At 67.1% G+C, this 27392-nt stretch overlaps 1 protein-coding gene across 1 annotated transcript; it reads left to right on the top strand.

The window, feature by feature from the left end:
* The first annotated feature begins 1280 nt into the window (after positions 1–1280).
* LOC131277602 (lysophosphatidylcholine acyltransferase 1-like) lies at positions 1281–27392 on the top strand. Its single transcript, XM_058292647.1, has 3 exons — positions 1281–1460; positions 18115–18257; positions 27173–27392. Exons 1-3 carry the CDS (start codon positions 1314–1316, stop codon positions 27390–27392), a joined length of 510 nt encoding a protein of 169 aa, XP_058148630.1. The 5' UTR covers positions 1281–1313.

Consider the following 27392-nt stretch of genomic DNA (forward strand, 5'->3'; position numbering starts at 1 on the left):
CCATGGTCTGAGTGGACTCCAAGGTCTGAGTGGAATCTGGGTCTGCGCAGAATCTGGTCTGAGTGGACCCTGGGGTCTGAGTGGACCCTGGGGTCTGGGTGGACCCTGGGGTCTGGGTGGACCCTGGGGTCTGGGTGGATTCTGTGGTCTGAGTGGGCTCGATGTTCTGAGTGGACGCTTCCATTTGAGTGGGCTCCACGGTCTGAGTGGATTCTGGGATGTGAGCACACTCCGTGGTCTGAGTGGACTCTCCATCTGCATGGGCTCTATGGTCTAAGTGGACTCTTCCATTTCAGTGGACCCCATGGTCTGAGTGGACTCCATGGCCTGAGTGGACTCATTGGTCTGAGTGGACCCTGGGATTGAGTGGAGTCTTTGGTCTGGCTGAACTCTTCAGTGTCAGTGCACTCTGTGGTCTAAGTGGTCTCTTCTGTTAGACTGGACTATGTGGTCTGAGTGGACTCCATGGTCTGAGCAGACTCTTCCCTTTGAGTGGCGTTCGTGGTCTGAGTGGACTCTGGTCCTGAGTGGACTTCAGTCTCAGTGGACTCCTTGGCCTGAATGGACTCCATAGTCCGAGTGGACTGTGAGGTCTGAGCGGGCTCCGTGGGTCAGAGTGGACTCGGGTCTGAGTGGGCTCCCAGCCCTGCGGGGGGGCCCGCCCACAGTGGCGTCGGTGCGGCCCCCGCCGGCACTAGGAGAACGGGGGTCGCGCCCTCCGGGGCAGAGCGGGTGGGCGGCGGGGGACGACCGCGCCCAGAGACCCCGCCGCCGCCTTCCGCTTCCCCGGCAGCCAGGCCTGCGGGGAGGGGGCGGAGAGGCGAAAAGCCTGCTGGGAGGTGGGCGAGGCGGCGTCCTCGCGGGGGCCCCGCGCGCGGCCGCCTCCCGACGACCCCGCCCCTCGACCCCCGGCTCCGGGCCGCGGGGCGGCCACGCGCGGGCAGGAGCCGCGAGGGCGCGCGGGGGCGCCTTTTCCTGCCCGCGTGGTCGGGGCCGCCTCCCGGGCTGTGCGCCCCCGGCCCGCGCGCTGGCGGGCGGCACGGCGAAGGGGACCCCGCCGCGGGGCGCCCCACGCCCGGCGACCCGCCGCGTCCCGGCCGCGCGCCACGCGCCCCGCCGGCCGCACCCCGGCGCCGCTGCCGGTGGAGGCGGGGCCGCCGCCCGCCCCGCCCCGCGCGCCCGCCCCGACCCCCGCCCGCACGTCACGCCGCGCCCCCGCGCCTGCGCGCCGCGCCCAGCCCCGCCGCCGGCGCATCCTCGCTCGGCCCCGGCCCCGGCCCCGGCCCCGCGCCCCGGCCCCGGCCCGGCCCGCCATGAAGCTGCGGAGACGCGGCCCCTGGGCCGCCCCCGCCTCCGACGCGGCCTCCAGCGCGGGGACCGGCGACGCGCGGCCGCGGGCGCCCCCCGGGCGGAACCCCTTCGTGCACGAGCTGCGCTTCAGCGCCCTGCAAAAGGCCCAGGTGGGCGGCGCGGGGAGGGGGGCGCGGGCGGGGAGGAACCGGGGGGCCCGGGATGCGGGGCGGGGGGCCGGGAGGGGGGCGGGCGGGGAGGACCTGGAGGGCCTGGGATGCGGGGCGGGGACCCGGGAGGGGCCCGGGATGCGGGCTGGAGGCCGGGATTGGGGGCGGGCGGCCGGGAGGGACTCGGGATGCCGGGCGGCGGGCCGGGAGGGTCCCGAGATGCGGGGCGGGGGGCCGGGATGCGGGGCTGGAGGTCGGGATGCGAGGCGGGGGACCGGGCGGGGCCCGGGATGCGGGGCGGGCGGCCGGGAGGGGCCCGGGATGCGGGCTGGGGGCCCAGGGGTCCCCGGCCGTCCGCGCCCCCGCTCTCCCCCTGGGCGGCGCGTGCCCGCGGGGCCTGCCCGAGCGGGCTTCCCCTTTGACTCGGCGGGGCGGGCCGCTCACATGTGGGGACCTAGCCGGAGGCCGTGCGGAGGGCCGCGGAGCGCCGCGTCTGCCGATGGGCCTGCGGGCGCATCCCCGGCGCCCAGGGCCTCCCCGGGGCTGGCCCTGCTAGGGCTCCTGCCCGCGGGCCGCGCGCGGGGCCGCAGTCAGGGGTGGGCCAGAGGGCGCCGGGTGGCCGCTGGTGTGGCCGCGGCAGGGGCAGCGGCCGCCCCCCGGCGACTCTCAGGTGCGCTCGGGTGGCCCCTGGCACTCGCTCTGAGACTGGCCCTCGAGGGGCCCGGAAGGGGGCACAGGTGAGGGCCTCAGCGCCGCCGGGTGTGTGGACAGGACATTTCCTGCTGTGGGAGGAAAAACTTCCAGGAGCCTGAGAATTCCTCTTGACTGTCAAGTAATTCACCTGAAGTAAGGTTGAAAGGAAAAGCTCCCGGAAGCAGCCTGAAGTTGTCCCTCTCCCGGGGCGCCTGTCTTCCTCCCCGCTCCTTTGTGGCGGGGGTCTCGTCTGTGTGAAGGGAGGTGGGGAGCTGGGGAGGGGCAGACCCCAGGAGGCTGGTGGCCTGTGGGACAAAGAAGGGCAGGGCTGTGTCAGATTGGCTCCGGCCTTGCCGCTGCCTGCTTGTGTGTCCAGAGCCAGACCCCAGGCTGGGGCCGTTGTGGCCCTCCCCGTGGCCCTGTCCCCCGTGGCCCTGTCCCCGTGGCCCTGCTCCCCTCTGCTATTCATTTACTCCCAGGTTCACACTCGGCACCTGCCAGGCACCGTGCAGCAGGCAGGAGAGAATTAGGAGGTGCAGTCACTTCCTTGGGGACCCCGAGCCCCCCCTTCACTTCTCCCTGTGTGTCCCGAGCTCAGAAGCGCGGCCACCTGACTTCCACCCTGGTCACACCTGTGGCCTTTCTCCCGCTCCAGCCAATCTGCAGTTAGCACTGCTCCCCGGCCACCCCTGGTCAGAGCCCGGACCCCTTCCCGTGGTCCTGAGGCCTGCCCTCTGTCCCCTGCCCATCCCAGCTCTGGCCGCCCCATGTTGTAAGCCTTCTCTCTAAGCCTAGTCCTCCTGCACCTGCTGGCCGTTGCCACTCTGCTCTCAGGCCTTGGGTGAAACAAAACCTCCTTGGGAAGGAGGGGCCTTCCTCAGGGCCCACAGGGCTGCCTTTGTGTCGCTGTCACCACTGCATTCCCTGTAGAGTGGGTGGAGTGAGTCCAGTGCCCGGGCAGAAACCACACAGGCTCAGCTAGGTGTGTTGAGTGACTAAACAAAGGTAGCAGTAGGGTGTTGGAGCATAGTCACACCCAGGCCCTGCTTGGTCTCCCCCCCCCTTCTTTTGTTCCCACTTCCTCGCTGGCAGAGGGTCACAGAGGCCCCCAGCACACAGTGGGAAGTTGGAGGTCTGGTGCAGGGACCCCACTGCCCAGTGAGGCAGAGCTGGAGCGACGTTGCCTTGTCGTGGGGGGCAGGGGGACTGCCGGCCACAGCCTCCAGAAGGGGGGACACGCCACGTGCCCTGGTCGTGTGCGCCTGCACAGCCAACGCCTGCCCCGCGGCCGCGCCTGGCCAGGGGCTGGTGGACGCGCTCGGGGCTCTGCACCGCGCAGTTGTCCTAAAGCAGCGCTGTGCGAAAGCTTTGCCTCCGCGTAACGTGTCGCAAAGTTCCCAGGTTGTGCAACGGCCTTTCAAGCAAATTCCCCGTCCCGGCCTGAGTACGCAAAGTGCTTCAGGGGTGCCGGAAGCACTGAGGGCTGCTCGAAGGGCCGGAGGGCCTGCCTGCCGCAGCACCAGGTGCGACAGGGCGGGGAGGGTGGCACTCACCTGCCGGGGCCCCTCCCCGGGGGCTGCAGTGGTGGCGGCTGGCCCTGGATTAACCCCACCCTGGGCAGCCACCGCGGCCGTCTGCGCGCACCGGCTTTAGAAAGGAGCTTAGCGACTTCTGGACCTAAAGCCCCGTGTCGGGGGCGGGGGCATAAACGCGCTGTTTCACCCCGGGCCGAGGGCAGCACCGCCGGAAGTGCGACACCTGCGCGTTTGGAGATGGCGTGGCGCGCGGGCAGGGCCAGCCGCCCAGGGTCGCGTGAAACTGCGCGAGCTCGCGCTGCCTGCGGCTCCGTCCTCACGGCGCCCTCGTCGTTTCTCAGCCCCGTGGCCGGGGTCCCGAGCCGTCGACTTCCTGGAAAGCTCCCGGGGGACCGTCCTCCGCAGGCGCGGTGGCCTCCCGTGTCCCAGTGGAGCGCCCGCAGACGCGCCGTGGCCTTCCCCCGCAGCCCTGATCCCGCAGCCCTGGGGGTCCTCACGGCTGAGCGGGCGGCGGGGCCTGGCCTCGAGTTCCCCGGCCTCGCGGGCCACACGTGCGGGGACGGCTGGGGCCTGCGGCGCTGTCTTGCCCCCATCCCGCTGCCCGGGCCCCTCCCCAGCTCCCAGGGTCAGTGTACCCCACAAGCCCGCCTGCCTCAGCCCAAATCCTGGGCCCGCCCCATGCCCCCCGGGACCTGGGCGGCCCCTCTCCTGCAGGGGAGCCAGCGGGCCCTGGTGCTGTGGGTGGTGAAGACGTGCCACCTGCGGGGCGAGTGCGGGGTGGAGGACCAGGCGGGGGTCGGTGGTGGTCCCCGGGAGGGTCGGGCTGCCGCACAGCAGGGGTCCACCCCTCCCTGGGTGCCCGAGGCCAAGCTGGGGGGACACTTCCGGTCCTGGCGGACGGTCCCGGGCAGCCCCCCGGGCATCCCTGCCGTGGCCGCTCTGACCACGTCCATCCACGGGGATTTCCCCGCGTTCGGAGGCGGGCGGCAGGCGCGGTGTCCTGTGCGGCCTCTGCACACGTGCCCTCCTCGGTCGCGCCCCGCATGGGGAGCCCAGGCCCGCGGGAACTGGGGTGTCCGGAGCCTTGCGTCCTGTCGTCCAGCCGTGGGGCCTGGGTGCACAGCACGCACCTGCCCTGAGGCCACGGGTGAAGCGTTTCATTCTCTGTGCCCTTCATCCTGAAATTTGGGGTTTTAGCGCACGCAGGTGTGATCCCCACCCTTCTGGTTTTGGGGCACTGAGCAGAGCTCAGTCTCTGCAGGATCCTGTGACACAGCGCAAAGCCCGGCCTTAGCTGACGCCGACCCTCTGGGGTTAAACCGTCCGAGAAAGCGGCCTCGGCGTCCTGGCTCGACGCCCCGTTGTGGGAAAGCGCTGCTGCCTGCGCGTCGTCAGCGCACGCCTTGTGCAGGGTTCTGGTTCCACAGACGGCCGAGTGCCTCGGAGCTGACCACCGGGAGCCGGCCCCCTGCCCCGAGGCGTGGACCCGGGTTCGAAAGGCATGGACACCCCGACACGAGCGTGGGCTCCTCGGCGTGGGCCTGGGATCAGCCCCCAGGTCGCACCCGCTCTCGGGTCCCACCCTGTTCTCCTTTGGGGGTACGGGACCCTGCGGCCCCATCCTGCCCTGTCCACGGGCTGCGTGTGGGCTTTCTTGGCTCCTGGGGAGGTAACTGCCCAGGACAGCGCCTTCGGCTGCCCGCGGTGCCCTCTGTGTCACGTCTCTTTCATAGGGGCCTCTGCAGTCCCCTTGGCGTAAACCTCCGGCCTGTCCCCCGCGGGGCTCCTGGTGCTGGGCCTCGCCTCGAGGGACGGCGGGAGTCGGGGGGCACCCGATGCCCCTGGCCGGCGGCTGCACCGTCCCCGCCGTCCCCAGGCACGCCCGCTGCCCACAGCCCCGCCCCGTGTCCACTCCGACTTGCCCTTGTCTTCAGAGGACTGCCTGGCGCCCACTTCCGGCCTCGCCGAGGATCGTGGTCTTCGGGTGTGCCACTTACCGTCACCACGGTTCTTTGGTGCCTCTCCTTTTAAAGGGTTTCTGCCTGACCCTGGCAAGCTGGGTATTTTGCAGTCACAACATCTATTTCTCGCTTTTAAAAGTTAGAGCTTTTGCCCCTGAAACAGCGGCCCCCTCAGCAGCTCCTCTCTTTGCTGGGCCGGGGTGCCCCCAACGTCAGCGGGCACGGGGGGGCAGGGGCAGCGGGGGAGGCCGCCCCGCGCTCGACACCGGCCTGCTCGGCGCCTCCCTGGCCTCGTCCCACCCGCTCGCCACATGCCTTGCGATGAGGGGGTGCCGCAGACGTCGCCCGGAGCCGGGCCCAGGCATCTGCGCAAGCCTTCCGCAGAATCAGCTTCGCAGAGCCCCGTCCGGGGAGGTCCCGCCCAAACCGCAGTCCCAGGAGGAGCCATCCCAGTGCCCGGCTCTCTCGCCGTCCTCTTGGGCGCCTTCCCTGGGCCCAGCCACGTGGGGTGCCGCTCTCCTGCTCAGCCAGGTGGGCGCGTGTGCAGCCAGCCTCTTGTGCGTCTGTGCAGGCGGCATCAGGTGCTCTGCTGTTCTGGAGCTGGTTCCGCTGGCCCTTCAGTTTAGCTGAACCATGTAGTTTTCTGAGTTACTTTGAAAATGAGTCTAGAAGTAAAAGTACGGAGCTCCGTGTGCTTTTGGAGGCAGCATTCCTTTTTTTTTTTTGAAGCAGGTACCTGGGACGGAACTGAGGGCCTCGTACATGGGAAGCAGGTGCTCAACCACTGAGCTGCGTGATCCCCAGGATCGCTTATAAAGCGAGACCCTGCAGCACTGCTCCTTCGGGTGCCAGAGCCATGCCCCACGTCGTGGCCAGTGCTGCAGAGCGCGCCAACACGGCTCTAGCCGTGATGGTGCAGTCGGCCCCCCTGCTCGCGCGGAGGTCCTGCTTCCTGCCTGGCCGCCTGCCGCTGCCCCACGTGGGCAATGGCGTGGCCGAGGGGCTTGTCCTGAGTGGGGGCCGTGGCTTGGGAGGAAGGGCGGGCGGTGGCCGTTTGCAAATGCAGAGGCTGCTCTTAAGTCACGTTTCCGTTTTAGAGCCAGAGGAATGCGTTTTTATCTCCCCAGAAGTTACCTGCGGCCTGGAAGCGTCCTCGTGACACCGCTTTAAAGGCGCCTGCCCTCGCGGGGGCTGCGGGCTAGCTTGTGCGTCCGCGGTCCCTGCGCAGGACGGGGCTGTGGGGTGCCCACTCGGGGGGGCCAGTGCGTTTACTCTCCCAGGCGGGCCCTGGTGGTGGTTTATCCCCGTGCGCAGAGCAGGCGCCGGGGCCCGTCCCTCCGCGGCAGCAGCCTTTGCTCCGAGTGAGAATCCTCCTGTGCTGCTGTCGTCGTTTTCTGGGGCTGCTGTAACGAAGGACCACAAACGGGGCCTAAAGCAGCAGAAGCATGTTCTCGCGTGGGCGGGAGGCGGGTGGCCGGCATCGGGGAGCCCCCGAGGCTTGAGGTCCCCACCCGCAGCTGCCCGCCTGTGCCACGGGGCGTCTTCCTGTGTCTTCTGAGGCCCCCACTCTTACTGGATGAGCTCAGCCCCCCTTAACTAGTCACGTCTGTGTTAAGGCCACCGGGCATTAGATCTTGAACGTGCCCTTTGGGGGGCCCGGTTCACCCCCCCCCCAAAGCTGGGAATCACCACGGGGAGGTCTTCAGGAGACCCAGCTGGGCCCCACCTCCTCGCCCGGGCGGGCGGGGACCCTGCGTGGGCCGGGCAGCCCCTTCCTGCCTCCCCCGCCCAGCCGGCGTCACGTCTGCCCCCTGCCCGCCCCCTCCCAGCCTCAGCCGGGAGAGGTGGTCTCGGGCTGCGCCCTGCCCCACCGTGCCCCCCTGCTCTGGGGAGGAGCCGCCCTGCCGCCCAGCCCGCGCGGGCTGCCCCACAGGCGTCACGGGTGGGCCGGGGGCCCCCACGGCTGGAGGGTGCAGGCCGTGCCCCGGCTCCCGCAGGTGGAGGGGCCGGGGGGGGCGTCCTCTTGACTGCAGGCCCTGCCGACCTTCCCGGTACCTGCCCGAGGAGGGCGGGGAGCTGAGAGGCCACGGGTCCTGAAACTTGGGGTTCCTCCTCGTCCACGCCCCTGAGGGAAGGGGTTGCCCACTGCCTGAGAGCCAGAGCCAGGCCCTTCTCCCGCCTCCGGGGGCTCCCAGCGTGGGGGGCTCCCGAGCCTGGGCTGGCGCTAGGAGGCCGCGGGCGGGGAGCCAGGGCAGGGCCTGCGCAGGCCGGCACAGGTGGAGTTGGGTCGTCAGCGTGCCTGCGTCGTGGAACCCCAGGGCCCCCTGTCCTGGTGCCCCCCCCAGCCCTTTACCGCTGTCCGACCCCTGCTCTGGCCGTGCGTCCTCAGGGGCTATCCCTCAATCATAAAGCGCCCCTCTCTATCACGGCGGTGTCCCCGAGAGGCTGCCTGTCAGCTGGCCGGGCGGCACAGCCCTTTGGACGAGGAGGGGTCAGGAGTGGGCTCTTCGCCGTCCCCGGAGCAGGAGCCCCAGGGGCAGACCCCGGGCTGTTCACTGGACCCGGCTCCGCCCGGGTACGGCCAGGCACTCCGTGTCCCTGGGCAGAGAAGGTGACAGCACGCCCCCAGTGCTACTGGCGGCCCTTTCTGGGGGGACAGGACACTGCCCCACTAACACACCCCCCCCGGTGCTGCCGGCGTCTGTGGACGCTGTTCGCCTGCGGCAAAGAGGCGCTGGTCCCCGGGGTGGCCCTCGTGACCCCAGCTCCCCCGGCCGGCCACGGCCCGCGTCTGCTTCTGCGGCGAGAGCGTGGGCCTGGGCAGCTCCCTCCCACCTGGAAGCGTAACTGGCTCCCCGCCGAGTCGTGGGCAGGAAGTGGGTCGAGCCCACTCAGCGCTGAGCCCCGTGTGGCACGTGGCGCTGGTCCGGCCCGGCGGGCCCCCGCTCTCCGCGCTGGCCGCCGCATGCCCCAAGCACTGGCCAGGAGCCAGGCCCCGCTGGGAGCCAAGGCTCAGCGGTCAGCGGGAGCAGCGCCGCCCAGCGCTTGTGGGCCAGGCTGAGGTCTGGTGCGCGGCCGGCCGCCACCCCCGTGCATGCCCCCACCCCACGTCGTCTCAGCCTGGGCCCCTCACCCCGATCCCCAGCCCGCCACCCTGGCCCTGTCTCCCCCACGTGCCCGGCCTCGCCCGCCGCCTCGGGGCCTTTGCAGCGCCGTCCCGTGGGCGGACACCCCCAGCTGGCGGCTTAGCCCCCGTCCCCCCGTAGGAAGGGGCCTGCTCCCCACCGCTCCCTGCACTCCCCTGTGCTCCTGCTTTCCTGGCACCAGCTCGCCTGGACACCGCTCCCGGCTCATCCGCGCACCGGCTCCGCCCCATGGCCTGCGCAGTGGGTGCCCGTGGGCTCGCCGTCCGCCCGTGTCTCGGCCGCGTCCCTGCACCTACGACAGACCCTCCTCGCTTGCCAGGTGAACGTGCCTCATTTCGGTGGGTTGCTTTTTCACGGCGTCATTTTAAGGCAGCGCCGTGTTGGAGCCCCAGCCCTCGGCGGCGCTGTGCCCCGGAGTCGCAGCTGTGGGGGCAGCCCTGTGCCCAGGGCCCTGCCAGCTAGTGGGCACATGGGTGTCCAGGCAGGTTCCACTCGTGGGAAGACGCCAGGACGTGCCCAGGCTGCTGCTCGAGCCGCAGGGAGCAGCTGGCCCAGCTCCCGCGAAGGCCCGGGCCCCGGACCCGCGTGGGGAGGCTCGGGGGTTAAATGGCGAAGGCGCAGCGCATCCTGGAACGTCAGCAAACCGCATCTGTCCTCCGCCAGCTGCCTGCGAGAGGCCTGGCGGGGGTGCCGGGTGGGCTCCAGGGCTCGGGGCCCCCGGAGGCGGGTGCGCTCTGTGCACGGCAGCTGCCTCCTGCCCGCTCGCGGCTGTGTGCCCGGGGCGGCGGCCTCCGAATATCCCCAGGGGACGGCGGGTGAGCAGGCTGGCCGCGCGGCAGAGTCCAGCCCTGGCCGCCCACCCCCTCGGGGCAGCCCTGTCCGCCGAGGGCGGCCCGTGGGCCCCTCCAGCAGGTGCGCAGCCCGACCGAGCAGAGCGCGTGGTGAGAGCAGGGGCCGACGCGCCACCCTGAGTCACATGCACTTCGGGGCTGCTTGTCACTGCCTCCTGGCTCGTTGTGCGCTGACACGTGGCGGGGGGGGGAGGAGAGCACTGGCCGCCCGGGACGGGTTCTTACCAGGGGTCCAGTGTGAAGATTTTAGGGAGCTTGTGAATTGGAACTGAAAATTCAGAAGAACATCATTCCTGTGGGGACATGTTGGCCCCGGGTGTGATAGATTTACTGGGTAACACACAGTGGCGTGGGGACTTAGCGAGGGGTCCCTGGTCTTCCCCTGACTGGCTGAGGGGTCCATGGAGCAGAGAAGGTGGGAGCCCCTGTTCTAGAGGGAAGTGCGTTCTCGGCACCCAGCCGGCTGTGGCCTGTCCCCTCGGGGGTCCCTGCAGGGCTCTGCGCCGCCCCGTGTTTATTTCTTACTCTGCGCGGTGCTCTGCGTGTGCCCCCTTCCTCGGCGCGCGTCCCTCGCCGCCCGGCCCTCTGCCTCCTGCGGCCGCACCCCGCTGGCCCTCCCGCAGCCCTGGGGTCCCCACAGCGGGGCCTGCAGGCCCTCCAGCCAGCCGCCCGGTCGTGCCGACATCGATTGCGCGCTCACTCCGCGCCCCTGGCCTGTCCACGTCCCAGGTGTTTGCGTTGCACCCGCCCAAGCCCGACTGCATGGCTGCTTGCGTGACCCACGCTCCGTGAGGCTGTGCAGGACGCGGGAGCACGCACAGGCCCTGCGCTCAGTGGGGGGCTGGCGGGGAGCAGGAGGGCACAGGAACATCTGGGCACAAGTGCTTACGGGACACCCCGTGGCAGGGTCAGAAGGAGCGCGGCCGAGCTGGTCTGCCCTGCCTGGGGCCGTGTGCACCCCAGTCCCTGGTCCTGCGTGGGAGGGGGGAGGTCCGTGTGTTCCCCGGTCCCTGGCCCTGCGTGGGGGCGTGTGCGCCCTGGTCCCTGGCCCTGCGTGGGGGGAGTCTGTGTGCGTCCCTGGTCCTGCGTGGGGGGGGGGTCTGTGTGCGTCCCGGTCCCTGGTCCTGCGTGGGGGGGGTCCGTGTGCGCCCCGGTCCCTGGCCCTGCATGGGGGCGTGTGCACCCCGGTCCCTGGCCCTGCATGGGGCGTGTGCGCCCCCAGTCCCTAGCCCCTGTGGCTGGACACCGGTTTCCCCGCTGGGGGTCACAGGGCCTCGAGGGCCTGAGGTTTTCCAGAAGCTGCCCCTGGCCCTGCCCCCTCTGAGCTGCCGGCCGCTCCAGGCGGTGCCACGAGAGGGAGCGCGCCTGCCTCGGCTTCCAGAAGGGACGGGAGTGGCAGCACGGGGAAGCCCCGGGGCCCAGCTGCAGCCTCCTGCTCCGCGCCCCCCGGCGCTTCCCGTCCCACCACGTCCCCCGAGGGGGCCGAGCCCACCTGCCGCTGAAGCACTCGTCCGTCTCCAGGAAGCAGCCCCGATGTGCGTCCCAGGCTCTGCACCCGCGGGCCCCCCACCCGTCTCCTGGGTGCCCCTTCAGGACCCCAGCTGTCCCCACTCGCCCGGTGACCACGGCTCGGCCAACCGCGGCCTGACCCCAGCTGGGAGCGTTTGCAGGCGGGCAGAGTCACACCGGGCGGTGGACATGAGGATTTCGTTAGCAGGCGCCCGAGTGGGCGGCATCGCTGGTCGGGTGTGAAAGGAGAGCGGGTTTTAGAAGGGCCATGTCGAGTTCCGGTTTGGACTGGAGTGGCGGCAGCGAGGAGGAGCAGTGGCTCTGCTGGCAGCAAGCGTGGGCTCAGGAAAGAGAAGTCTTCCAGGCCGCGCCGGGGCCGTTCCCGAGGCGCCCAGGAGGATGGGGCCTGAGAGCGCGATGGTGGGTGGGAAAGGGGGGCTCGGACAAAAAGACACTCAGTGACGCGCAGTCAAGAGGAAAAGGCGGACAGGCCCCCAGGAATCCAGGCAGATGATTTATCCTTGCGGGCAAATCGCCACAGGAAACAGAGCCGGAGAGCCCGAGGCTGTAAAACGCTGGTCTGCAGGCTGCTGTGAGATCCCGAGAGGAGGCTTAAAGGAAGGAGACCCTGGCCCAGGTGTGGAGCCGGGGCCGCAGCACCAGGTGTGGAGTCAGGGACCAGGTGTGGAGGAAGAGGCTGCTGCACCAGGTGTGGAGCCAGGGCCAGGTGTGGAGTCAGGGACCAGGTGTGGAGCCAGGGACCAAATGTGGAGACAGGGGCCCAGGTGTGGAGCCGGGGGCCAGGTGTGGAGCAGGGGCCAGGTGTGGCGCCGGGGGCCAGGTGTGGTGCCGGGGGCCAGGTGTGGAGCCGGGGGCCAGGTGTGGTGCAGGGGCCAGGTGTGGAGCCGGGGCCAGGTGTGGCGCAGGGGCCAGGTGTGGCGCCGGGGCCAGGTGTGGAGCCGGGGGCCAGGTGTGGCGCCGGGGGCCAGGTGTGGTGCCGGGGCCAGGTGTGGAGCCGGGGCCAGGTGTGGAGCCGGGGCCAGGTGTGGAGCCGGGGCCAGGTGTGGTGCCGGGGGCCAGGTGTGGAGCCGGGGGCCAGGTGTGGTGCCGGGGGCCAGGTGTGGTGCCGGGGCCAGGTGTGGTGCCGGGGCCAGGTGTGGAGCCGGGGCCAGGTGTGGAGCCGGGGCCAGGTGTGGTGCCGGGGGCCAGGTGTGGAGCCGGGGGCCAGGTGTGGCGCCGGGGGCCAGGTGTGGAGCCGGGGCCAGGTGTGGAGCCGGGGGCCAGGTGTGGCGCTGGGGGCCAGGTGTGGTGCCGGGGCCAGGTGTGGAGCCGGGGCCAGGTGTGGAGCCGGGGGCCAGGTATGGCGCTGGGGGCCAGGTGTGGTGCCGGAGCCAGGTGTGGAGCCGGGGCCAGGTGTGGAGCCGGGGCCAGGTGTGCTGGGGCACCTGCTCACCTCGGCCTCCACCACGCACCGTCTGCCCCTGCAGCCCCTTGCACCTCCCAGCTCCGGGTCCAGCTCTGCTCACAAGGACGCCAGTCCCGGTGGCCTCCAGCCCGTGATGCTTCCGTGTGGCCTCGTCTGTAAAGCTCCGTTTACTAATGAGTTCACACCCACAGGGCTGGGGCCGGGGCTTGGACTTGCTTTTGCAGGCGTTTACCGGAGTCAGGTAAACGCAGAGTAGATGACCCTATCTTTTAACACATCAGGTTAAAAATTTGAAGAATTGCCCACACCGAGTATTTTAGTTTCTGTGGCTGATCAAGCAAATACCATGCAATGGCTTGTCCCTGAGTTACACTGAAAAAGAGAATCATCATTCTCTAAGCTTTTTATCATGGGAAATTTCGAAAGTATGCAAAAGTAGAAGAAACTCAACTTGTCGCCCAGGCTTAGTAACGAACAATCTGCGGCCAGTCTTGTTTCACTTACCTCTGACTGTGGCCCTCCCCCCGAGATTCTCCTGAAGCAAACCCCAAGCTTCGGGCCATCTCATCTGGAAATGCTGCGCGCAGCTCGAGGGGGAGGACCCCTGCACGGCGCGGCCGTTGCCCTCCCCGGCCCCCCGGAGCCGGCTCTCGCAGGGTCCGTGCAGGCGCAGGCCCTGCCCACGACGGTCCGCTCCAGCCAGGCAGGAGGGGGCACGGGCCTGGGTCCCCATGAGCACAGCTGGTGAAGGGGCGGCGTCCTGCGGGGGCCGGCCCACTGCTGGTGGCCGCCCACTGCGGCTTGCCTCCTCCCCGCCCCCCACGGCCCGTCCGCACCGGGGGCTCCGCTGTCAGGCTCAAGGTGGTTCTCCATCTCGGGCCGCCCAGGCCTGCTGCTTCCCCTGGCTGGGTCCTGGCTCTGGCAACGCGGGCCTGATCCGCCGACTCATGAGTGTGGGAAACAGGGTCCCCGTGTCTTATCCACGAGTGTGGGAAACGGGGTCCCCTGTGCCCCCCTCCATGTCACAAGCTGGGAAATGGCAGGGTCCCCACGGCCCTCCACAGGGCGATCGGGGGTGCCTGGTCCACTCCTTGGTCACCCCCAGCAGTGTCCCCCCAGGAAAGGCGTCAGGAGCGTTCAGTCCTGCTCGCTGTAACGACGCGCTGCTCCCCAGTGACCTCCCAGCTGCCTGCAGGCCCGGCTCACGGCTTCTGGGCCCATGGCGTTAAGCATTTCCGAGGCGTCATTCTGGCAGGCGTCCCCTGGGGCTGCCCCCGCGTCCCCCCGGTTCCCTGGGGCTGCCCCTGCGTCCCCCCAGTTTCCTGGAGCTGCCCCCACGTCCCCCTGGCTCTCGGGCTGCCCCATGTCCCCCAGTCCTCATCCGCATCTCCCCACGGGCCGCCCCGTCTGCCCCTCTGCCTAAGGGCCTCTAAGGGGTCCCCCCCCAGGAGGGCTCTCCTGCCCCCTCCCGAGCCGGGCTTCCAGCAGTGCTGGGTCTGACTCCCAATGTGGGGCCCCAGTGACCCCGGGTCCCTCGTGCTCCAGAGCCCGTCGTCCGCCATGCAGAGTGGCCTTGGAGGACAGGCCTGGGGAGGCCACGGCCGATTGTCCGTGCCAAGGCGCCAGCTCGCGGCTCCTCTGCTCGGCCTTGTCAGTCCCCCAGCGGGAGCAGGCACTTCTGAGCATGTGCTCTTGGCACAGCGGGGGTCTCCACGCAGCTGCCCAGTGGGCTTTCGGGGATGTCCCCACTCCTCCAGCTGCCCCAGTGGCCCCCTTGGCCCTGGCCACTTCTCTTCTGCCCCCCTGTGGAAGTGGCTCAGGCATGGCCTCTCCTGGTGGCAGGCAGGACAAGTTGGCTCTGCCAGGACAGTCTGGGCACCTGGGCAGCTCCATCCAGAGTGGGCGGGCAGGAGGAGGGCAGCTGGGCCTGTGGCCGCCACGCAGGTGACAGAGCCACATGGAGATCAGGGGGCTGGAAGGGACAGGAGGACAAGGATCTGGGGGAGGGGCAGCCCAGAAGCTTCTGGAAGGAGCTGCAGCTGCTCTGTGTCCTGCCCCTCCTGGGGGCGGTGTCCAGCCCCTCGGGGGCAGGGCCGAGCCCAGGGCGCCCGGGCCCAGCAGCAGGGCCCGCACGGAGGCCGAGTGGGAGAGCCAGGTCCCATGGGCGCTGCGCCCTCCAGGCTCCCAAAGGCACTGCCTCTCCAAGCAATTTGAAAACACTCAAAAACAAAAAGTCCTGGAGGGATCTAGTGATCAGCTCGGTTTCTCCCTGCCCTCCCGACAGCCCCGAAGCTCCGTGCGGGAGCGGCATGTGTCCTCCCCGCTGCGTGGTGGGGCCCCAGGGCACCTGTTGGCTGCTCGTGCTGCCACCTGCGCAGGGCCTTTGGCCTCTCCTGCCCCTCCGTCTTGGTGCCCGTGCCCAGCATACTCCCAAACGGGACGGCAGCCCCCTCGTCCCTCTCCCTGCCTGCTGTGACACCCAGAAACCAGCTCATGCCTCCACGCGGCACACACAGCAGGCGCCTTTAGCCGGGCTTCCGGCATCGGGGGGCTTGTGTATCCCCTGTGCGGAGGGACCCAGGGCACCCCGAGGCCACTATTGGCTGGGGCAGTGGGAGTCTGCCAGGGCTCCCTGAGCAGGCAGGAGCCCCTGGGCCGGGCCATCAGCATTGGCCGCGCTGGCCAGCCCTTCCCTGTGGTTCAGACTGGGGAGGGGTCCTGAGCCCGTGGGGCCCTGGGACCCCCAGACGCACCTCAGGAGCACGGGCCTGGAGGCTGCAGTGCTCATTCTGGAACACCGTGAAACATGATTGCATTTCCGAGTTTGTAGCGAAGCAGCTCTGGTAGAGGAAGACGATGAAGCAGATGTGGCTACAGAAGCATGCCGGCGAACAAGCGCCCAAACCCAGGCAGGCGCCTGTTTATGAGTGTGAAAACAAACAGCAGAGTGGGTGCTTGGAGCTCCTGGAACATTCTCTCCTGAGCCAAGCCCAAGCCCTGCTCCTGTGAGACCTGGGAAGTAAAAGGCAGAGCTGGGCACAGGGTGGGGGCCCCCACAAAGGGGGGCCCTGCAGACGAGAGCAGACGAGCAGGGTCCCACTGCTGGAGAAATGCAGAGGCTGCCTCACTTCTCTTCTCACTTTGCAACAAAATCATACGATTATAACAAAACGGAGAAAGGAACAACATAGTTAAAACTAAGTCTTAAAAATGAAAACATGACAAGTTAAAATTTATGGGATTAAGATGAAGTGCTCCTTACAGAAACTGTCTATCCTTCCGTGGGCATTTGGAAAACAAGGTGTTTTTAAGAACAGCGGGCTGGGCATCTGCCCCGAGGAGGGAAAAGAATATCCAGCATCCATTAAAAGGGAAGCCCGGAAGAGCCACGGCTGCTGTGATTGGCTGGAGTGAACAGATCCAAAGCTGCTTCCTTGAGCAGATTAGTAAAATAGATAAAAGATCTGGCAATGTGGGTTTTAAAAAAAGGTTTAAAAGCACAAGTAATGCAACCAGTGGAGCCACAGGTCAGTGCTGACTTAAATTCATAGTATGTGGAGTAAGCGACTTGATGCCAGGGACCCTGAAAGCAGCCAAGATGGGAGGTTTGGTTGGGGGTGATTCCTGAAGTTGACTCAAGAAGAAGAAATTCTAGAAAACCAGTTAGCTCTGATACTTTGAAACTGCTGTCAGAAAGCCACATGGAAACTCACGTGCTGCTGTAACATTGTTACCACAGGGGCACCCCCGGCAGGTAGTAGGGAGGACGGTAGGGGCTGTTTTCCTTAGGCGCTTAGGTGATGTCAGTCCCAAGCACATTAGCAAACAAAGCCAGCAATTCCTTTAAAAACCATGTCCCGCTAAGGGCTCCCACGAGGAGGAGCACAGCTGTCCCAACAGATGCAGGCGGAGCTGGTGAAACTCAGCCCGTCCTGGATTTAAAAAAACCAGATCCACAGATGCGCCCGGCCTCAGGGCTACAGGTCCTTCTCACCTGTAAAGAACGCTGAGTGGCTACCTAAAGCAAGCCTCCCGTTTAAGAGAGAAGCTTTTCACCAACGTCAACACGAAACCAGTAGGTCACTGCTTCAGTCCAACTTCATTCCAAAACTGGACAGTCCAGCCCAGCAATACCCGACGAGGAGGGCGGGGAGACACTGGAGATGCCGTCGTCTGTGCGCCAGGCGTGCCGAGCTGTGCTGGCCCCGCGTGCCCACGCGGCTGCTGGACCCTTGAAATGAGGCGGGTGGGAGTGAGGACGGGCTATGGGTGCAAATGCGTGTTTACGCTGAGACTCAGCGTGGGAAAGGTGGAAGGCACCAGTGGTTGTCACACTGAGCGCTTATTGAAATATCTCAGACGTCACATCCACTCTGGAATTACACCTCTGCTCTGCTTTCTCCACGTGGCGACTAGAAACTTGAACACGTCAACGTGGCTTGTGTTCTGTTTCTGTCGGGTGGCGAAGGCCCAAAAGAGCCTCCAGAGAAGCCACGTGAGCAGGGTCGGGGTACTCCCGGCGGCGTGTGCTAGGCCGAGCAGGCAGGCTGGGAGGGCTCCGCTGGGGGCGCGGGGCTGCCCACGGCCCGGCCTGACGAGGTGACGCGGCCGTTCGCAGGAATGTGGGCGGAGAAGGTCCAGTCCACGGCTCGGATGGCCGAGGACCAGAGGCCAGAGTGTGGGCCTCGAGAGCGCAGGGCCCCCTCGGAGGGGCGCGGGGCGTGCGGGGGGCGTGTGCCCATCCGCCTCTGGACGTGGCATTGAGACGGCACTTCTCCCTGCAGCCTTTGCACCCCCCCCCCTTCCTGGCCCCTCAGCCCCCGTGGACCCCGTGGCCGTCCTCCTCGGCCTTCTGCGCATCCCAGCTCCTCTCGGGCTGCCGTTGCCCACCTTGGCCTCTGCGACCCCTGTCCTCCTGCAGGACCCTGCCAGCCGCTCAGGGGCCCTGTCCTGGCCCGGACCACCGGCCCCGGGCCCCGCGCGCTCCCTGGTGCCGTCTTTTACGCTTCCTGGGCGTAGCCCCCTCCACAGCCTGCCCTTCTCAGGTTGGGAACGTGCACCTTTGGCTTCTGACCCAGCCTTGCACGCTGTGTGTCAGTCAGATCTCAGGTTGCCGCTTGGCATGAACGTGTCTGAGGGTCTGCGTCAGTGATTTCAAAGGGTGGGGGGCGGGAGGGGGGTGTGCACAGCCAGATGAAGAGGGGGTGCGCATGTGGGCGGGGGTCCTGGGGCACGTGGTGGGGAGCAGGGGGCTGGGTGGGCGCAGGGGGACGGGGGCACGCTGTGGGGAGCGGGGGCCTGGGGATGCACGGGGGGGCGGGGGGCCCCACGCGGTGGGGAGCAGAGGCCTGGGGGAAGCGCTGGAGGGGGCGGGGGGCCGGGGGCACGCGGTGGAGAGCGGGGTCCTGACGGGGCGTGGGGCCTCCCGGAGCTGCGGGAGGCCGTTCCCAGCAGCCCCCAGGGCCGCCCTGCGTCTGGGAGCGGGCGGGCGGGCGGGGAGCGCGCCGGGCTAGCCGCTGGCCTCTGCCCGCAGATCGCCGTGCTGACGCTGACGCTGTTCCCCGTGCGCCTGCTGCTGGCCACCTGCATGATGCTGCTCGCCTGGCCCCTGGCCTTCGCCGCCTCGCTGGGCTGTGCCGACGAGGAGCCGGAGCAGCCGCTGGCCTTGTGGCGGAAGTAAGTGCAGGGCCGCGGCCGCCGCCAGGGCCATGCCGGCCATGGGGGTGGGGGGCGAGTGGGGGGAGCGGGGGGGGGCCTCGCTGCCCCACGGCCTTCCCGCCTGTTCTGTCCTCGCGCACATGGCCCCGCCCCGTCCCCGCCCCTCCCTGGCCCGTGGCCCCGTCCACCCTCCACTGGCCCCTCCTTGAGGCCCAGCATGTTCCTAAGTGGGCTGCCCTCTGTCCTCGCATGTCTCCCCTGCCGGGCTGAGCACCGTGTCCTCGGGCCCCTTTCCTTGACACCCTGTTGTGTCCCCTGCCTGGGTCCCGCCCTGAGGCTGCTCTTAGGTCTGCGTTCCCAGTTTTCCCCGAGTCCCCAGACCCCACCCCTATGGCCTCCTCCCCTCCACAACCTGCTGTGGCTCCTTGGGCCTGTGGGCCCTCTCGCCCGGCCCACCCTCCACCCAGCCCTGCCAGCAGCCCTGCCAATGGCCCTCTCGATGGCCCTGCAAGCAGGGCTCGGGGCCGGCCCCGCGGGTGCCTGCTGGGGGGCTGGCTGCCAGGAGGGGGCCTCTTCCGGGCTCTGGTGGGAGGCTGGGACGGCGACGGCCTCCCCTTGGCCCCCGGGGGGTGTCGGGGTTGTGCGGCAGGGCTGTGCTTTGGAGGCCCAGCGGCACGTCAGGACAGTCCCTCAGGGCTGTTCGTGACCCTGCGCTGCCCCGTCACAGGCCGGCGGCCGGCCGGGCGTGCGGCCCCCGTGTGGGTGACCACGGGGGTTCCACGGCACCTGGGGCCGGGTCCCCCGCTCCCCCTCCTCAGCCGTCTGGAGGACGTTGGTAAGACGACAGGAACACAGCGGTGACCTTGAAGGAGTCGCTGCGCTTCCTGCTTCTGCCTGGAAGCGTGTGCCACGGGCAGCCTCAGTTCTTGGGGTGGGAGCGCGTGCAGGGCCCGGAAGCTCCCGCGCGTGTCCCAAGAGCAGGCACCACCCCTTCTCCGGCGTCTCCGGCCGTTGTAACGCTGCTGGAGCAGTCGGCGCTGAAGTGGAAGCCACGGCTTTTAGCGCAGGGGTCTGCACACGGAGGCCCCGGGCAGCGCAGTCCCCGCCCCTCTATGCAGCCCCCCTCACGGTGGAGCCCGCGTGGTCCGACACCTGGAGCTCAGCCGCCGGCGCCTCGCACAGAGCTCGTGACCCCATTTGAGGGCTTTACTCAGTGTTCCTCCTTTTCAAGAGGCGGCTCACGCAGGGGCCTGAGACCGGCAGGAGGGGCCCGGGGGCTGCAGGAGGGGCGCAGGGCCGGCAGGAGGGGCGCGGGGTGGCAGGAGGGGTGCGGGGTGGCAGGAGGGGTGCGGGGTAGCGGAGGGGCGCGGGGCCTGCGGGAGGGGCGCGGGGGCGGCGGGAGGGGCGCGGGGGCGGCAGGAGGGGCGCAGGGCCGCTGGCGTCCCTGTCCGAAGCCCCAAGCTCTTCCCGCTTTCCATGTGTGCACAATCAGGGCCGTGGGGTGAGGCAGGGACGGGTTTATTGCAGCCAGATGTTGTGCTTGATGGCAGTGCAGGGCTGGGTGACCCCTCGGGAAATTCTTCCTCCCAAGGGGTCCTGATCTCCGTGAGGCAGGGCCCGGGGTGCACCGGGGAAGCACCCCCAGAGTGAGCGGGCGAGCGTGCCCGGCGCCGCTCCAGGGCTGGTGTGAACGGATCCTCTCAGGCCTGGGGCCGGCGGGCATCCCAGGGCTGGCAGGCTGGGCTGTCCTGGGGCCAGTGGGCCTCCTGGGGCAGGCTGGGCTGGGCTGGGCTGGGCTGTCCTGTCCTGGGGCTGGCGGGCATCCCGGGGCCGGCGGGCTGGCGGCTTCTCCGCTTTGCCTGTTGGGGTTTTCTGAGTTCTCTTGGAGGAGCACCGTTTACCTTGAGGATCCTTTTCCAGGTGGTTTGAGCACAGCCTTGAGTGCGGTGCAGGTAGGTGTGGGATCTAGCACACTAAACCTGGCCCAGTCGGAACCCCCGTTCCCACTGGTCGGGCTGAGAGTCCACCGCCGGCAGGCGCACGTCGCGCCGCGTGTGACAGGTGCCTGCAGGTTCCGTCAGAAGCCTCGGTCCTGAGCGAGGAGACCCGAGCAGGCCTCTCCCGGCGCTTCTGGCCCCAGTGCCGTTTCCTCCGCTCGTTCCTGAGCTGAATCCTTGCCCAACTGCGATGCTTATCTTGTCAAAGTGCATTACCCCGGGCTGTTTTCCTCCTTCCCCTGCTAATGCCTGCCTGGCTTCTCTCTTCTGTGAATAATTTACTCGGGTTCCTCAGAGGCTAAGTGGCCCCGCTGGAAGGTTCTTGAACGTGTGGGTCCCCGTGACGCTAAGCGTTCACCACACTCACAGCTGTGAAGAACGCCGCGCCGCACGCCCGGGCACGGAAGGCTGGCCTCGTACCATTCCGTGTGTGCAGTGTGTGCGTGTGCACGTGTGTGCGTATGCGTGGCCTCGCTGCCCCAGGACGGCCCTGCATCTCCACTCCGCTGCACCTGCTGAGCTGGTGGGAGTGTGCTCCGCCCCGGGCTGGCGCAGGAGGGGAGACGACAACCAGCACTTGACACGGACTTCTCGGGAACAGCACTCACTGAAGTGCGTTACCCTGGCACGAAGGGATTAGGAAAACAGTTTTTGAAATGCTGCATTCAGAGCACACAGCGCTTTTGCCAAAGAGGTATCAGGCAGTCAGCTGGAATCACAGTTGCCTCGCGTTTGGCACAGGCTTGAACAGAGGGAGCCAGACGAGAGGATTTTTGCTGAGTGTTGCTCGGTGTCAATCAGCCTTCTGAAATAAGAGTCTTAGGTTCTAGATGAATGGAGCAATGAAGCACTTTTGGAAAAGATACCAAGTCTTGTGACTTTCAGACTACAAGTGTTGGGAAAACGATCGCTTCTTTTTGCAGAGCCTGGAGAGCGGGTGACAGCGAGCCCGGAGGGGGGCGGTAATGTGAGGGTCCCCACCGGCCGGCTGCTCTCCAGCCCCCCCGGGCTCCCCTCAGCGGGCTCACCGTTTCCTTTGTGCTGGTCTGGGACTGACCCCCCAGATCGAGGGGTCCCCTCCACTACCAGCTCTGGGACCTCCACGTGGGGCTCGGAACCAGCTCGTCTCTCCTGAGAGCAGGCACGCCCTCCCGCCTTTGCTCTGGCTTGGCTCCACCCAAGAGCGAGGCAGCCACACCCAGCAAAGCCTTCCGCGGGGTGCCCAGGGGACCGCCCTGCCTGCCTGAGGGGCGCGAGGCTGCCAGCGCCGTCATCAGAGCACCTCTTCCCCCACCATCGGAGCTCCTCCCCATCATCGGAGCGCCTCCCCTCCCTCTTCCAACATCAGAGCTTCTCTTCACCTCCCCTCCATCAGCAGAGCTCCTCTCTCCACTTCCATCAGCGGAATTCTCTCCCCCTCCCCCATCATCAGAGCTCCCCTCCCCCATTATCAGAGCTCCTCCCCCATCAGAGCTCCCCTCCCCCATCATCAGAGCGCCCATCCCCCATTATTAGAGCTCCTCCCCTATCATCAGCTGCCCTCCCCCATTATCCAAGCTCCTCCCCCATCATCAGAGCTCCTCTCCCCCCCATCATTTTAACTCCTCCCCCCCATCATTGGAGCGCCTCCCCTCCCTCTTCCAACATCAGAGCTTCTCTTCACCCCTCCTCCATCATCAAAGCCCCTCTCTCCACTTCCATCGGCGGAATTTTCTCCCCCCACCTCCCAACCTCAGAGCTCCCTCCCCTTCATCCTCAGAGCTCCCCTTGTCCCTTTTTATCAGAGCTTCCCCCACCATCAGCCCCCAGAGAACCTGTCACTTCCCCCTGTCAGCCCCACCCCATCCTTTGACTCCCTTTGCAGCAGAGCTGTTTGAAACGTGTGTGCTCTTGTCCTCTCTTAAAGATTCAGCCACGGGTGGCACCACTGGGCACCCCTCCTCCCAGCACCCACCTCCCAGCTTCTCCACCTCCCCCCTGGCATCACCGGGTCCTTGGTCGTTTTCTCAGCCTAGCCTTGCTCCCTGGAGCTCTTGAGTTCCATGACGTCGCTAAGCCAGGAAGCTCAAACTCTGTCACAGCTCTCTCCTGGGAACACCCACTCTGCTGTCCGTAGAGGACCCTGACTCAACACACCCACAAGGGGTCTCTGCCTCCCCCGGCCCATCCCCAGCCTGTTCTGGCCGTAGCCCCGGGAACTCCATCCACAGCCAGGCTGGGCCCTGAGCCCCTTGCCCACCACCACCCGCCCACTAGCAGGAAATCTTGTTCTACCTTCTGGATGCACCCGGAACGCCATTGCCCCGGCCCCTGCCTGCACCACCCACGTTGAGGCTGGACCCACTGTTCTCCCTGTCTGGTCTCAACACGGCAATGAAGTGGCGTCCAAGCACGCTGTCGCCCACTCCCACCCCTGCAGGAGCTCCCCTGCTACTGGGGAGAAGGCCCTGCCCCCCCGGTGGCAGATGCCCCGCACCCCAGCCCACACGCACATGTTCTGTCCTCGCACTCGCCAGGTGTCTCAGAACCCCCTGGGCATCCGCCTGTTTTGTGTATGGACTGTTCCTCCTATTTTTTTAAATTTTTTTACAGTCTCGTTACCATTCATTCTTTGGCTACAAAATGAATAACTTGCCCTTAGGGTGACTTTCCAGCTTCACGGTCACACGGCCACTGCGTGGGTTGTGCTCTCCTCCTGGCGTGTCCTGGCATGTCCTGGCGTGTCCTGGCGTGTCCTGGCGCCCTCGACTCCCCGCCTTCTGTGTGGGTAGCACCTTTCTCAGCTCCCTTGGGCCATCCACTGCTTCCTGGGCCCCGTGTTTTTTCTAGCCTCGTCTGTCAGGTTTCCGGTCTCTTCTCAGAACAGGGTGTACCAGGAGAGCCTGGGCTTGCCTCCTTCCCGCCTGGCAGGTAGTTTGGCTGGGTGTAGAGCGGTGAGAGCCGCACCCCCTTGGGGCTGTGAGGACGCAGCTCTGCTGCTTGAGTAGCTTGTGTTTCCGTCCCGGAGAGGTCCTGGGGTCCTGTGATGCCCGAGCACGCGCCGGCTCCCGGCTGGCCTGGCTCAGTGCCTTGGCGAGGCTCCGGGCGTTTGTCTTCAGCGTGGAGGGATTCGTTCCCTCTCTCCTGAAATGTGTGTGCTGTGTGCGCGTGTACATGTGCGTATAATTTCTTCCTCTTGACTTTCTCATTCCCTGGAAATCCCTTTAGTCAGGTGCCCTGACCCTTGCTGACCCTTTGAATTAAGTCACCGCTTTCTCTGCGTGTTCTGAGAAAGTTCTTTCTCCTTCCAGCCCTTCCAGCGAGTCATTTCGGCCGTGAGCGCGTTTGGATTTTCTGAGATGTTCCCCTTGGCGACTAGACAGTGCTGGCGGGAGAGGCGGGCCGCCTGCCCCTGGGCACCGGGGCTTGCCCCCCCGTCTCGGGCTCGTTCCGCCCGCGGCCCCGGGGTCCCGATGGACCTCTGTGCACGGCACGTGGGACAAGGCGGGTTTTCCCGGAAGCCACACAGCCCTTGTGTGTGGATCGTTTGCCCCTGGAACCGCGGCTGCCTGGGACCACTGGCAGCTCGGGCTCGGCGCTGGCCGTCTGCGCGGGTGCACGGGTGCCGGGCTCCCCACTGTCACCCAGGGAGCGGCCTCGCCGCGTGGCCATTGGTGGCTCTTCCCGGCAGGTGGTGGACAGGTGCTTTTGAGGGCAGCTCAAGGATAGCTGTCGGGCCACGTGTCCTCCCTGCCCCAGCCCGCTTCCTGCCTGCCCCCCGACCTTTCCATCTGGGGGGATGGTGGCCGGGCCTCCTTAAGGGACGTGAATCCCCACTTTTCCCCCCTCCCCTCCCCCCTGCCGCCTCTGAACCTCCTCCCGGAACCGCGCCTGCTCCCCTGCAGCCTTGCTGCATCCTCCGGGCTCCATGACACCCACCAGCGCCCAGGTCTGCAGTTTTTAATTGTGAAAACTCGCACATAGAGAAGGACGTTTAAAAACGCAGTTAAATAACCTAAAAGAACCCTAGCCCCTTAGCCAGACCCAGCAGTGGGGGTTCGCCCGGGAGCCCCCCAGGGGCCCCGTCCCCCTCGGCTGCTGCCTGCAGGGATGGGTCTCCATGGTGAGCGCCCCCCGCCCTGCTTGAGGCACGGCGTGCACCGTGGGGGCGCTGAGTTTGGGGCACCTGCGACCAGGGCGGCAAGTGCCCGGCCCAGCTGCCGGCTCAAATCACAAGCCCTTCCCTTTCTTAAAATTGATTTTCTCCCAAATCTGGGCTCTTGTTTTAGCTGATAACATATAGCGTCCAATTAACTCTAAAACGTATGGTCACCAGTGTCCACGTGTAACGCACAGTGACAGATCAGGGACTTCCAGGTGGTCCTGTGGGCTCGGGCTCTTCCAGCGAGCGGCCCCGGCCCGGCCCTGCTGGGGCTCGCCCTCAGGCCCTGGCGTGAGAAAGGGTTTTAGCCCCCGGGAAACCAGTCTGCCGAGTTGGCAGCGCCGTGGTGTTCTGTGCTGGCTTCCACCCGGTCAGGTTACCCTTGTTACTAGTCAGCAGTGGGGACTAGTGAAAGTAGTCGACGCTGCCGGCTATTGTGAGGGGTATTGACGGGGTAGAGGCTTGCAGTCACCAGACCCTGCAGAGTCCAGCTCCAGGCTCCTTAGGACGTGCTTCCTCACCCAGCATGTGTTGCCCGTGTCGGTGCAAGGTGGCGGGCGGCGTCTGTGGGCTCAGCCTTCCTCTTCCTCTCCGGCTCTGCGGTCCCGCTCTTTCCAGCCTCGGCTGTCGGCTGGTGCAGGCTCGTCTCTCCCCGGGGCTCGTTCCTCTCCAGGCTCGGCCGCTCGGGCCTCTTCACAAGGTCAGCTGTGGACTCTCAGGTGCTCTCCCTTCCCGGGGTGCGGCTTCCCGTGTAGCTACTTCCATCTTGTTGATGGAGCGTCCACTTACGTAGCCCACCAAGGGGCGGTGTCCGCGCCGCACACCCTAACGCCGTGGTCAGATCGAAGCCCTCGTCTTGATTTAATAGAGTGAAAGTGAGCCCCTTGGACCTAGCACAGGCAAAGATCCTCACGCCCAGAGGGACAGACCACTTTGTAAGCATAACCTAATACCTTTTCCTTTTTAAATTCATAAATACCAAACTGCTGCAGCCCTCCCAACCCCATGGCGTGGCTCTCTGGAAAGAAGGGTCCTTCTCTCCGTGGACGGAGCTTTGTGCAGCCCACAGCTCCTCACCCACCGCTGCCATTCGCCCACGTGTAGTTTCAGCGATTTCGTACTTGTCCGGCGTTCCTGGGAAGGAACTTACGGATGGAAGAGTCAGAGCGCTCATGTTACAAACCAGCCCAGTAGTTGGAGTGACTTTTAACATCCATCCAGTGCCGTCCAGAGACGGCTCGTTCCCACGCGGCGTTGGGCGCCAGGAGCCTCGGGCGTCCTGGGGCTGGATCGGGGGCTCCACTTGGGGCCCTGCTCCCATCTCGCAGCTCTGGGTGTCACTCCTTTAACGTGTGTTTTACCTGTTCCCATGGCTTTTCTCACCTATTATACCTGCTTAGATTGCTCACCAGGAGTCTTTGACACTTGAAATGTGCCAGCCACGTGCTGCCACGTGGCCTCTGTGCCCTTGGCCCCTGCCACACAACGTCTGAGCCTGCCCTTGGCCCCTGCCATGTGCTGCCACGTGGCCTCTGAACCTGCCTTGGCCCCTGCCGTGTGCTGCCACGTGGCCTCTGAGCCTGCCTTGGCCCCTGCCACACACTGCCACGTGGTCTCTGAGCCTGCCCTTGGCCCCGCCATGTGCTGCCACGTGGCCTCTGAACCTGCCTTGGCCCCTGCCGTGTGCTGCCACGTGGCCTGTGAGCCTGCCTTGGCCCCTGCCATGTGCTGCCACATGGCCTCTGAGCTTGCCCTTGGCCCCTGCCGTGTGCTGCCACATGGCCTCTGAGCCTGCCTTGGCCCCTGCCATGTGCTGCCACGTGGTCTCTGAGCCTGCCCTTGGCCCCGCCATGTGCTGCCACGTGGCCTCTGAACCTGCCTTGGCCCCTGCCGTGTGCTGCCACATGGCCTCTGAGCCTGCCTTGGCCCCTGCCATGTGCTGCCACGTGGTCTCTGAGCTTGCCCTTGGCCCCGCCATGTGCTGCCACGTGGCCTCTGAACCTGCCTTGGCCCCTGCCGTGTGCTGCCACGTGGCCTCTGAGCCTGCCTTGGCCCCAACATGTGCTGCCACGTGGCCTCTGAGCTTTCCCTTGGCCCCTGCCGCGCACTGCCACGTGGTCTCTGAGCCTGCCTTGGCCCTTGCCACACACTGCCACATGGCCTCTGAGCCTGCCTTGGCCCCTGCCACACACTGCCACGTGGCCTCTCAGCCTGCCTTGGCCCCTGCCACACACTGCCACATGGCCTCTGAGCCCTCCTTGGCCCCTGCCGTGTGCTGCCACGTGGCCTCTGAGCCTGCCTTGGCCCCTGCCACACACTGCCACGTGGCCTCTGAGCCTGCCTTGGCCCCTGCCACACACTGCCACGTGGCCTCTGAGCCTGCCTTGGCCCCTGCCACACACTGCCACGTGGCCTCTCAGCCCGCCTTGGCCCCTGCCGTGTGCTGCCACGTGGCCTCTCAGCCTGCCTTGGCCCTTGCCACACGCTGCCACGTGGCCTCTGTGAGTGATCCTTGACCTGCTGCTAGCCAAGTTGACACGCGGAGATGCTGGACTTGAGCCAAGGCATGACACGGGCGCTCGGGTGGACCTGCGATGTCGGGCGGGGACACCTGCTGTCTCCTTGTCCTTCGGCTGGACGTGGGGCAGACAGCTGTTTGGTTCCAAGGCCCACGTGCCGCGGCCCTGGAGTCTCCTTCGTGGGGTCGGCGTCCTCCGGACGTGGTGGCAGGCAGTGGGGTGGCCGAGGCCGGCGCTCACCCGGGCCGGGCGTGACGGCCGCTCCTTCTCTTGCAGGGCCGTGGACGTCCTGCTGAAGGCGCTCATGCGGGCCATGTGGTTTGCCGGCGGTTTCCACCGCGTGGCCGTCAAGGGGCGGCGTTGCCCCGCCCAGCGAGGCGGCCATCCTCACCCTGGCGCCACACTCCTCCTACTTCGACGCCATCCCCGTCACCATGACAATGTCCTCCATCGTGATGAAGGCGGAGAGCAGGGACATCCCGATATGGGGGAGTAA

Source organism: Dasypus novemcinctus, unplaced genomic scaffold (assembly GCF_030445035.2).
Source record: "Dasypus novemcinctus isolate mDasNov1 unplaced genomic scaffold, mDasNov1.1.hap2 scaffold_176, whole genome shotgun sequence".
Taxonomy (NCBI): domain Eukaryota; kingdom Metazoa; phylum Chordata; class Mammalia; order Cingulata; family Dasypodidae; genus Dasypus; species Dasypus novemcinctus.

Coding starts and splice junctions, on each gene's coding strand:
- LOC131277602 (XM_058292647.1), top strand. CDS start 1,314: ATGAAGCTGCGGAGACGCGGCCCCTGGGCCGCCCCCGCCTCCGACGCG. Junction 1,461..18,114: donor GCGCCCTGCAAAAGGCCCAG/GTGGGCGGCGCG, acceptor CTCTGCCCGCAG/ATCGCCGTGCTGACGCTGAC. Junction 18,258..27,172: donor CCGCTGGCCTTGTGGCGGAA/GTAAGTGCAGGG, acceptor CTTCTCTTGCAG/GGCCGTGGACGTCCTGCTGA.